The sequence below is a fragment of the Mugil cephalus genome, chromosome 7 (genome assembly GCF_022458985.1).
Source record: "Mugil cephalus isolate CIBA_MC_2020 chromosome 7, CIBA_Mcephalus_1.1, whole genome shotgun sequence".
NCBI classification, from domain to species: Eukaryota; Metazoa; Chordata; class Actinopteri; order Mugiliformes; family Mugilidae; genus Mugil; species Mugil cephalus.
In genome coordinates, this window is record NC_061776.1 from 18235781 (window position 1) to 18247686 (window position 11906).

The 11906-nt window shown below is 46.8% G+C and overlaps 1 protein-coding gene across 2 annotated transcripts; it reads left to right on the forward strand.

Moving 5' to 3' along the window:
• The first annotated feature begins 134 nt into the window (after positions 1-134).
• On the forward strand, positions 135-11362 carry LOC125010361 (voltage-dependent calcium channel beta subunit-associated regulatory protein). Of its 2 annotated transcripts, XM_047588935.1 has the most exons (11): positions 135-276; positions 534-712; positions 3033-3104; positions 6404-6549; positions 6718-6779; positions 6893-7055; positions 7138-7318; positions 7412-7555; positions 8010-8208; positions 8303-8507; positions 8591-11362. In XM_047588935.1, exons 3-11 carry the CDS (start codon positions 3057-3059, stop codon positions 10458-10460), a joined length of 3018 nt encoding a protein of 1005 aa, XP_047444891.1. In that variant the 5' UTR covers positions 135-276; positions 534-712; positions 3033-3056; the 3' UTR covers positions 10461-11362. The 2 variants fall into 2 exon arrangements, with proteins under 2 accessions (XP_047444891.1, XP_047444890.1); XM_047588934.1 differs by lacking the exons at positions 135-276; positions 534-712 and adding an exon at positions 831-974.
• The last annotated feature ends 544 nt before the right edge of the window (positions 11363-11906 follow it).

Genomic DNA, 11906 nt, shown 5'->3' on the forward strand with positions numbered 1-11906 from the left:
ACCTTCTTTCCGCTGCCATTCACACGCAGCAGGTTGTGAATGAAGACGGGTTTTCTCCTCCATCTCACATCATCACTACCACCACCAACGCCACCACCACCACCATCATCATCATCATCATCGGTGCTGGTCACGTGGTGCGTCGGGAGCGGGCGGTGGGTGTGTCTAATCGCGTGTGGTTTCATTCATAACTACAGTCTTTATTTGGAGCCCCAATTGAAGTATGCAGACGGGGCAGGCTGCCCGCGGACCGCTTCAAACGGAGTCTACAGCCCGGTGAGTCCGATCTTTGCCCCCGCACACGCAGGCCAGTTAACCCGAGTAATCAATGCGGACCCACAGGCGTGCTCACGGCGTAATGTGCTACTATTTCATTATGTAAGACGCGGGATAGGTGACACAGCCGACTCCAGATAATCGCAGCATCTGATTTATTGAGAGGTGTTTGACGCGCGGCGACCTCGGCTGGAGCCCCCGTGTCCGGCCACACGAAGGCTCCCTGTGTGACTAACCGAGATTTATTCCCCCCGCAGGCTGAGAGCAGACGACGCAGAAATAACATGGGGCAGCCCTGATCCGCGGGTTTTCGGAGGAGAGTGGAAGATGCTGCTGATGCTGAGGCTGAGGCTGAGCGCCGCCGGCTGCGGCGCGTCGCTGTAGTCATCCTGCACAGAGCGGAGGGAAGCTCCTTCAACACAGCGCCTATAAGACCGTAAGATACAGCACATCTGGAGCACATCAGCATCCAGTCACACGCCAGGGCGGCGGGCAGGAAAGCTCCCTCCATCCTCCATCCATCAGCATCATTACAGACACGCGCTAAACACGTTGACGTCGGTCCACCTGTGCGTCTGGTGTAGAAATCTGGTGGTTAAAGCAGAGACGATGTGACAACATGTCACCAGCTCCTGGAAACTAACACGTGCACACGCATGCACGCGCACTTTGGAAATGATTTTATTCCACCAGTCGGGGTCAGTGTTTTGAATTTTACTTACCTTTACTATTGACAAGCCGATGGGCGTCATTAGCCTATATTAATATTCATGCATATATTACTGTAATAATAATAACAATGATTATAATTATAATAATTAGATCATTTTTAATGAGAACTCTGACACGTTTGGAAACTTCAGAATATCAACTAAAATAGTTGAATAGTTTTTCTTGGTTTGGACGTTTCCACTGTCAGTAATAAATATGTATGTTAAGGGTTGTAACATTTTCTTTCTGGGTTGTTTATATGAGGGGCATAATATGTTAGAAAAAAACAGTGGAATTCCCCTTTAATGATTAATTCATGTGTGAAATTAGTTTAAACTGACCTCTACACTGAGAAACCTTTCTTTCTATACTCTAGTGTAATAATAATGAAAATGAAAATGTCAGACTGCCTACAAAGAAAATGCGGTACGTGTAAATGTATGAGGCTGTATCCTGTAATTCTTCTGGAAGGTACTTCAGATATAAAACCTCGTTGAGTCCTGAGGGAGACTGTGACACACATAAAAATCAGACAGGCTCAAAATTCAATAAAATCTTTTATCTATTTTTAAAAAATAAATCTTTAAGACATGTCCTTCGTGGGTTTGTCTGTTGGAGTATTTAATCAAGCCATACTCAAACACACAAAATGACCCACTGGCACTGACGACGTGTTGAGTGCCACTGGCAAATAATTCATCAGGACAAGAATTTCACCTGCGTGCGTCTGACTGTGTGTTTGTGTGCGTGTTTGCTATTCAGAGCTTCATTCACGTCGTAGTTACCTTGGGCTGCTGGTTTGTATGAGATATTACATAAATTAGGACTCTCACATGCTGAGAGAATGTGCGGCCATGGTGCCAGTGTGTGCGAGGAATGCAGTCTTGGACTGATGTTACACAAGCTGCACTCGGTGTAAATACTTATGTGCTGGCAGCTCTTCTGGCTCCGGCTGCTACAGAAATAGTCGTTTTTGAAAGGTGCGAGCAGATGATTTAAAGATGGAGTGGAGGGATCTTTTTGTTGTTGTTGTTGTTGTGCCTTCATGTCAGTAAATGTTTAGACTCATTGGAGTTTAGTACACAGCAATCATTACATTTGATCATTACATCAGTGGATTAATTGTTAGATGTAGGCGTCGGAAACAGTTGTGTAATGATTTCTGTTTCTCTATGAGAGAGAAACCTGAGAGATGTGGCTTTATAAACTGGGTATCTGCAGCTTGAAATATGTGGATAGTTACCAGAGCTCACAAAAGACACAGCTGAACTGCATGTTCAAGGCTAAATTTGATGTAAGATTTCAGCCTCTGCAGAACTGAGTTTGACCATTCAGGATTTTTGTATTACATCGGTTAAAGCGTTCATTCGCATTGTCTCACTTTTTTCGAGTCTTTACTCATTTCAACACGCCGCTGCGTGTAAAAAAACATTATTTTCCAGGTGACTTCTCTCAGTCATATGAAGAAGTATTTTCCTTGCTTCCTGTGTGCTATGAGCTTCCATATTGTGTGTGAATTAGCCTTAAAACAGCTGGGCAGAGTTTGGCTTCTGTAGGCCTTTTGCCAGGGCAGACATTTTGTGACGGATGTGAAAGGATGAGCAGATTAATGGTGGCTGCATTTAGAGAGGTTCCTGCCTTGTTGCCCGCTATCACGCTGTCATGTCTTACTGGGACAGTAAATGCTACGGAGCCAGCATTAACACACCTACTGTGACAAGTTGGTGTGTCTGCTGTGAAAAGGGACTATTTTCAGCTGCGGACGAACACATGCGTGGTGCTCTGATGAGTATTTACTGCATTTAAGATGGAAAAAAAATGAAATAAAATATAGTGCTCATGTTTATTGTAATACTTCAACTAACGATGATGTGTTTTTAATGAATAACAGAAGAATATGTGAAAAGGACCTTACTTGTTACTCAGGTTTTTGCCTTTTAATTGGATTTGTTGACCTTAGTGGTCAAACCTACTGCCCTCTGGGAATTATAATAATTCCTAGCCATCACCAACTTATGTTTGTTCTCGTTTCTTATCATCTGCAGGGTTCATTCACACTGACCTGGACCATGAGCAATGATCTGCCTGTTCTGACAAGTCTGACCGAGAACTCCACTGTGAGTACTGCTGCCTCAGCCCCTCCCTCTCTGTCCACACCATCAACACGTACTGTCCACACCTTCAAATAAGATACTATCTAGTGGGGATGGCGATTCCAACAATACTTCACTGACCAAACTGGACTTCAACCAAAGTGGGAAACACTGTGTAGGAAGAAAAAGACATGTTGAGTTAACAACACGTTGTTCCAGTAACAGGTATTACATCGGACAGGACTGAGCGGGGTGCTGGGTTCATGTAGCCTCTGGAGGCCAGGGAGGATATCAGAGCTAGCGGCAATTATTGGACACTTAAAGCTGTCTGTGTGGAGGGAGGATTGACTGTTGTTTGCCATGTGTGTTAGACACATGGCCTGACGACTGGTGAGAGGCTTCCCCGCTCCGGCTGATTGATTGTGTTGTTCTCCCCGTTTAGCTGAGCTTGTAAAAACGGTCGATTTCATTAAGTTACAGATGCTCTGATAAATTGTGTGCGTGTGTCAGTTTTCCATGACTGCACAGTATCAAGGTGTGCACACTGCTGTTGTGTTGAAATGAAGCTGCGTGTCTTGACACACGGTAAATACTGTGAATACAAGCTGATGCTGCAGCGTCTCATGATATACCCATCCAGGGACATATCTGCCAAACAGGCATAACATTATGACCACCTTCCTAATATTGCGTAGATCTCCTTTGTGCCTCCAAAACAGTTGTGACTCATAGGAGAATGGACATGGGCCTTATCAGGGTGTCCTGTGGTGTCTGGAAACTGATACTTGATGATACTGGATGGCTGCTGCCATATAGGAGTGTCATTGCTGTGGGGTGGGGGTGTCTGATCTGGTCTAGGTGGGTGCTACATGTCTAAATGACATCCACATGAATGCCAGGTGCAAACGTTTCCCAGCAGTACACTGAATTGTCACAACATGGTCAATGTTATTTACTGCTCCTGTTAGTGGTCATAATGTTATGCCTGATGGATGTATTCTGCTCATGGCAAGAGGCTCAGTTTTTTTTTTTTTTTTTTAAAGTGGTTTTATCTGCTCTAGATTGTCACCCTTTTTGTGGTTTTATGGGCAGAGAGTGACAGCGGCCCTCTCTCCTCCGCCGTGCTGTTAGATTGAGCTTGCGACTGAAGCTGACACAGTCTGATTGATGCTTGTGTATAGGTGGCCTCACAGAGGAACTGTACCAATTATAGGGAGAGCAGAGTCACCACAAAATCAGCTGTTTTTCTTGCACACACCCTGTTTTCTAATAGACCTCCGCGAGTCGATCGACGGTTGCAGCTCTTTTATCCTCTGGCTGTTGCTTTTCTTTGTCTTACGTCGGAGGAAACTGGACATGTTTGGGGTGTGGACACTGCGGCCGTTGATATCATTGGTTTGTGTTCGCATCTAAAAGCTTCCCCAATCCACGGTTTCCTTCCAAGCCGTGCACAATGAAAACCATTCAAATTTTCCAAGGAATTACATTAAATGCTTCGATTATTCCATCTGTGATTGCAAAAAGAGCCCAATTATTTTCACCATCTTTTCAAAGGGACATCGCAGAAAGAGCCAGGAAAGTCTTGCCTGGGGATTGCTCATGTGTGTCGGCATCCTCCTCCTACAAATTCCATTTTTAGCCTGCGGAAGCCTCATTCCCCCCCCTCATAGAGAAGAGCTGGGAAATTGAATTAAGGGTCTCGCTGACGTTTTGATTAGCATCCCCGGGCTCACTCAGCCAAGAGTGAGAGTATTAATCAGAAGGGAGCGTTTGTGTGTGAGCAGGCGGGATGTACACGAGAGTGTGTCTGGATAAGAATCAGTGCGAGGAGGCAGGGACTTAAGAGAGTCTTTCGGTGTTAATTCCACTCATTAAATATAACGGCGCTTAGCTGACAGGGTAATGCCACAAAGAGATTCCTCACTGCTTGCGAAGCTCAGAGGAAGAGGAATCAATTATTGCCCCAGCAGGAGCTAATGCAGGTGCTGCGTTCACAGCAACAAAACATGACAACACAGATATGGAAGTGACTGCTTTATTGTCCTATTAAAGGGATGAGTTACGAGCTGCAGCAGTGCCATGCGAACGCAAACAATGGAAATTAAATAGATGTTGTGTAACCCAAACAATAAAATAGTGCAGAGAGTACAAGACTGATTGAGTCTCTCTTCTCATTCTAGCAGTCAAGAAGGAGAAAAAAAAAACAGTCGTCCAACTCGCAGCTGGTAACAGGATTGTAGTCTGTAATCTAGTGAAACCTCTCCTCTGAAGGAAAAAAAAAAAGTAGCTCTCTCGCTGCGTAGAGCCTAGAACAAAATGGCTTTTAGTATTCGGCTTTGACGTGCGTTCAAGATGATTGAAATGTACACCAGGGACTATAATGCACGTGTCCTTTAAGGTTTACTTCAGCCTGAGATGGACAAATTCTAGCAAAGCACAATCCATAAAAAAGGATTGTTACACAGGATAAGATGTTACAATCCCTTGTGCCAAGATCCGAGGCAACACACATTTCCAGTCCAACTGAGCTACCAACTAGCAACCAACAAGAAGACACCAGCTAACTAGCCTAGCCAACAGCAGTAGGTATGAGGTGATGGGATATGCGACTACATGTCAACCAACACTTCTCCCTTGTGCCAAGATTTGGGGCGAGACGCATTTGGAAGCTAGCCATCAGCTACCAACTAGCAACCAACAAGATGTTTAGTTAACGACACCTAAGGAAGCCGCATGACATGACACAACCGCATGACTTTCAAACTTTTTTACTGCTATTCAACAAAACACACAGTTGTGTTGGTCAGGTGTCCGAGCTACTTTTCTTATTATATGAAGAGAGCTTCAAGAAAAAATCTAAGCTAATCTAATCGCCAAAAAAGAATCCAAGTCCACAATTAAATGTTTAAATAGCGACAATTCATTTCCATGTAAAAAAAAAAAGAAACAAAACATTCAAATTTGCTGTACATCTTAAATTATTGTTCAAAAAGTTGTACACACGGTGTCAATTTTAAAGAGAGTCAGTGATGAATTTTCATTTTTCAGGTTCCCGACACGACTCCAACTGAAAAACAATACATAGATGGGTGGATAATAACGTGCATAAGCTGAAATTTGCCCTCTGATCATCATTTTCTCTTCATTGTTCCACAAATACTGTCCTAATGTCTGACCGTTTCATATGTTTGCCGCATTTTAGCGTTGCATCTTGTGAAGATGGAGCTCATTCTCACAGATTCACTGATCCTCTGAAATGCAGTCACTAACTGAATGTTATGCTACTTGGGTCCTGACCTGTCTCCATGGTTGCGTGCCACCAGGATGTGCCCGTGTCAGCCGGCCAGGTGGAGAACTATGTGCTACTGCTGGTGTTGCTGAGTGTTTTTGCCGGGGGGACACTGGTCCTGCTGTCCCTGCTGCTCCTCTTCTGTCACCGCTGCTGCATGGGTGGACGACGCTACTCCAGGTGGGTGCTACCAGCTGCGTTACACCGGTCAGGTTTGTCTGGTGACAGGGAGTACAGCACAGGGCCCAGTGTGATCATGACAGCATTGGATTAAAGCTGTGATGTGATGAGGCATTTTTTTGCTCCCGTGAAAGAGCACAAAGAGTAAAACTAATTTTCCCCTTTCAGAGCGAGTGATGACCCTGAGAAGACAAACACCACTTATGCTGAGGATTCTCAGCCCACGCAAGGTCAGATAGTGTTTTTTTTTTTAAGTTTATATATACATGTATTTTGGTCTTCTTTCACTACTGACACCATCATTTCTCTCCGCTGATGTGTCCTTGTCGACTTTGTCGCCCAGAAATCACCATTCGTCTGGACGAATCAGACGCTCTCTCAGCATCGAGCTGTCACGATGGAGAGTCTGAACGATTTGTCTCCACTGGGTCTACTGGCCGCAGAGTCTCCTTCAATGAATCTGCACTTTACGAACAAGAGAAGACGACTCAGGAGAAAGGTCGCAGGTAGAGTTCCTCCAATTTTTCAATTATTATTTATATGAGCTGTTAGGTGGAATTGGACTAGATCATTCATCCTCATTCTCAGGTATACCCTGACCGAAGGAGACTTCCATCACTTGAAGAAGGCCCGGCTGACCCACCTTCACCTGCCTCCTGCGCCGTGTGACCTGAAGATACTCACCATCATGGAGTGTGACTCAACAGAGAGCAGCACCATCAACATCAGCGAGAGCACAGCTCCAAAACTACCCCTCACCATCTACCAGGTAACTCGACGGCACAGATAGTTAAGAAATCACCTGGTGCTCAAATGCATAATTCTTCTCTCTGAGCTAACCCACATTATTTTCCCTTTCTAGCCCGCTGAGAGAAGAATCCCTGAATGGATGGGACAGAGCCTCAGCGGGGGTCTGCCAGGAGACCCACATCACTCCATCATCCTGGACCAGGGGCCCAGGCAGTCTTCATCGACCATGAAACCGCAGCGCACGCGGTCCCAGACAGTGAGTTTAGTCTGTTTTCCGATTTGTGTGCCAGTAAAAGTTCCTGCACGGTGAAGCCTAAATTTGACGATAGGTAATGTGCATCACATTAATCTGCTAAACATCTGCTTTGTGAGCGTCTGATACTGAAGTTCCACTGTTTAGGTTTGGAGAGCTGCTATCATGGCTCATAGACCGCGGCTTAATTTGTCTCCATTCACCCCATTTGGCCACAAACACAGACTCTTTAGTGTAGATTCGTCTACTTGTACCAGAGCTGTGAAAAGAAGCCGCCACAGGCTCTAACCTACCGATGCACTGAGACATCAGTCATCAGTGACAAAATGACAAACTGCTGTCCCCCGAGGGCTTTGCCTCTGCTCGTCACGATTCATCTCAAGCTCATCTGCCGCAACCCCTCCTTAATGTGTCATCACCTCCCTCCGCCCTCCCCTCCCTCTATCTCTTCTGTCAGATGGAGGCTATTGGGGACAGGAGAGAGGCCGAGAGCGAGAGGGGGCTGAGAGGAGAGTTGACCCAGGCTCCGGGGCAGACTTCAGTTTTGCATTTCCTTTCTAAACTGCGCCGCCATGCCAGCCTGGAGGGGGCCGGGCCTTACTTTAGGAGGTGGAAGTTTGACACCAGTCACCGGGCTGCCAGTCTAGACGCAAAAGGTTTGCATCTTAAATCGATGAGCGCAATATGATTGGTGGATAAACCGGTGGTAGTATAAAATTAGATCTTTCTTTCCATGTGAATTTCAACCAGGGTCCCCCAAGAGAAGGCCTTTCCAGAGACAGAGGGCAGCAAGTGAAACCACAGATCACACCGAAGATGACTCCTCTCCTCTCCGAGATGAGGCCATTGAATCATTTTCACACTCTCCTCTCCAGAGCAGCGGCCTCCAGTCCCTCTCCGCAGAGTCTCTGTCTCAGTCTGAAATGACACCCACATCTTCAGTCTTCCTTAGCAGGTACACCACTGCCCACGACGCCGTGACTTACACCATGCAATTTCCAGAGCTACTGTTGTACTGATTGTTGTCCGTCAATGCAGGCTAAAACTGGAGGCTGTGGTGCAGGTAGGTGGCAGCAGCGGAGCCAGGAGAGAGGCACTCTATTCGTCATCAGAGGGTTGTCATGCCTTGAGGCAAGAGGAGGAAACGGTCAATGGAGTAGAAAAAGAGACAGCGTTTGGAGCCGTTGTGAAAACAGAAGCAGCAGGAGATGGGCTACTATCAACAGATGATGACGAGTTGTTTGTGGCACAACAAGAAGCTGCCATTCAGGAAAGGTCTGAAGAGATGTTAAGGGAAACCGAAGACACAAAACCAGACGGCAGGACGCCTGATGTGAGGAAAAAGACCGAGGCCGAGGTAGATGACGGAGATGAGGTGGTGTTTGGAGCGGAAGCCAGACGGAGGACTGACTCGGGCTCTTCTCTTTCCTTCATGATTCGCCAGGAGAGCTTAGAGGCCCCTCCTTCCCTGTACAAAGACATTTGGAGTTTGAGAGCCTCTTTGGAGCAGTACGCCTCCTCAGACCAGAGCAGCACAGATAGAGAGTCCATCCGCAGTGATGCAGACAGCATCTCGTCCCTTGGCGGTGCTGGTGCTCGCCCTGGCCTGGACAGCTGCTTGTCCCAAGACCTGGATGATGAGCCGGAAGGAGATGGGGAGGGAGAGGCATTCGAGGGAGGAGCCAGAGCGGCACCAGGTTTAGACAGTGAGTTGGGAAGTGGAGCTGGTGGAGAGGGTGAGGGGGGAAACAGGAAGCTCCTCCAAATGGACAGTGGCTACGCCTCCATCGAGGCGCCATCCAGGGCCCCGGAAGAGATGCGACTGTTCGGGACTCCTGGAGCCCCTCGAGGGAAGACAGCATCTGAGAGGAGGCTGTTTTTCACCAGCTCTGGAAGAAAAGGTTCGGTGTGCGAGAGCATCGAGGCCAAGCTCTTTCAAGAGGAGCTGGAGGACGAGATGACAGACAGCACAGACAAAGACAAGAACCTAAAGGAGAAATCTAAGACTGGGAGCCAGTCTCTCGTCCTTCAAGAACCATTTCAACTTCTGAAATCCCTCCATCCTCAGAAATCCCCAGAATCACAGCTGAGGTCTCCTCTGATGAAGCCAATCCCACAGCCCTCCAGTCCTCACCGACCCCGCCTCCGCCGCCGCGACTACAGCATCGACGAGAAGACGGACGCTCTCTTCAACGAGTTCCTTCGCCACGACCCACGATTCGACCAGCAAGAATCCCCGCTGCGCTCCAGGCACCGATCCAGGGTTCACCTCCGGAAACAGTGGCAAAGACATAAGCAGTACAGTGACCCGGGGTCGAGCTCTGGGGGGAGGTACTCCCCATCGTTGGAGCGGCAGAGGTTTACCCCGCTGAGGAGGGGCGACAGTGCCGGTTACCCTCTGGACACCAGATATCACAGCACCCTCTCGCGCATAGCGAGCGCTGCAGATGAAGAAGCCAGCGAGGTCGCGGCCTCCGAGGAAGCAGAGAGAGAGAGCGAAGATCCGTCAAGTGGGGGGGCTGTGGGGGACGCCACTGAAAGCGCCGCCTACAAAACATCTGAAGAGACAGACACAACAAAGAGCAGCTCCAGTTGCGCAGGGTCGACCGGTGAGACTGAGGGCTGCCAAGACTCTTCAGACAAGGACACAGAAAGCACAACGAGCGCCACGACTGTGCAAACAAGCCACAGGGACCCAAGAGTCGACAACAGGAACAACAACAGCAGTCAAGCTATCTTATCAGAGGTGGCCCGGCAGGCGGAGAGCAGTCTGACAGACAAGCTGGCCGTGTCAGTGGAAGAGAGGCTTTACAGCGGCCTGCGGAGTGCAGACCACCTCAGCCAGGGAGGATCAGAACGCGTGCTCGCCGTGTCTCACACAACCTCGCCTGGATTCAGTCCCATATAACCTGTCAACTATGCCACGTTTATCACTTTATTTCAGACTCGTCAGACCTGACACACAGGTCCAGTTCAAGCATCGCCATGTTTTAGATAGAGTGTCACATCCTGCATCAGAACTTCCTTCTTGACGGCCACTCGATCCCAGTATTTCCATTCAGACCTTAACTGCCACTGTGATGACATGTGACGCCCCTTTCTATCGGTAGTGATTCTTAAACTCAAACGCACTCGTTACGCAACTTTGAAAGCATAGACCCTCCATTAGAGAACTTAAATATTTTTCAGACTTAACTGTGAATTTTTTGGCATGCTACTGTAGGTTTAAACAACGTGTCTGTGAATACTGTATAGTTTTACCTTTAAAACAAAAAGCACTTTGATCGGAAGAAAGATAAGGACGGTGTTTGACACGCATTTCTCTCATCTTAAAACCACATCCTCCTCAAGTGTCCTTCTTGTCTCTATCATCACGAGGGTGAACGATAATGCTGAACACGTGAAAAAACAAAAACAATCTGCCGGCGGGCCTCTCTTTCATGAACACTGTATCAGCAGACCCTGAGATAACGCCCTATATCATGAAGTGAAACGGATGAACATCCAGTCACCTCAGCAGTGGAAATGAGCGCACAAAGTGTTTTCCTGCTCATATTTTTGTTAGTCATCTGTCCCTGTTATGTCACACAATGGAGGAGGTGGTATCCAGGAGCTTCCGTGGGCTCGTGTCGCTGTGACTCTGCTGGGAGAAGACTGACAGTTGATACTTACCATGAATGACACAGGAGCCTCTCAGGCTTTTAGACAGATGGTGCGGCGACAAGCGAGTTGATGCTGCGAAATGTGGAAGTTGAAACTGAATCCCGGCGGAAACAGATATGTGTATTACAAAATAAAAAAAAAAAAGAAGAATGTGTTGATACTCTATATTTTTACTGTCAACAGAACCTCTGAAGAGAATATCGAATCGATCCTGCCATGAAAGTCCGGTGAAGCCAATTCTTAAATGCCCACAGCTCCACTGTAAAAACAAAAGATACACATCGCTCATTCATCTCCAGCTGGTAATACACACAAACACATGTGTGACTCTTGTTTGACCGCTCATTTCATTGAGCATTTCAATCTAAACAGGAAAGTGAGAAAGTACTGAATGACATTTAAGGATTTTGATTTTTGCAGGAACATTAATAAAAACAGAGTATACGGAGCAGTCATGTCAGGCTTGAGCAGCGCTGCAGTTAAAATGTTCATTATTGATTAGCTGCATTAGTTGTTTTCATCACAAATGACCCAAATTGTCTCAGAGTTTTATTTTATTTATTTATTTGTTTACTTTGACAGGGCTGTGACCACAGAGGTAGACTATGAAATTCTACTGAATGCACCACAACACGCACTTATGTATCTTGGGTTTAGGTCTGTTTTGATATGTTTCGTTTTTTATTATATA

Excerpts from the sequence above, each read along its gene's own strand:
- LOC125010361 (XM_047588934.1), top strand. The coding sequence starts at position 933 with ATGCACGCGCACTTTGGAAATGATTTTATTCCACCAGTCGGG. Across the intron at positions 6,550-6,717 it reads GGTGGACGACGCTACTCCAG|AGCGAGTGATGACCCTGAGA; the intron begins GTGGGTGCTACC and ends TTCCCCTTTCAG. Across the intron at positions 8,508-8,590 it reads TCTTCAGTCTTCCTTAGCAG|GCTAAAACTGGAGGCTGTGG; the intron begins GTACACCACTGC and ends CCGTCAATGCAG.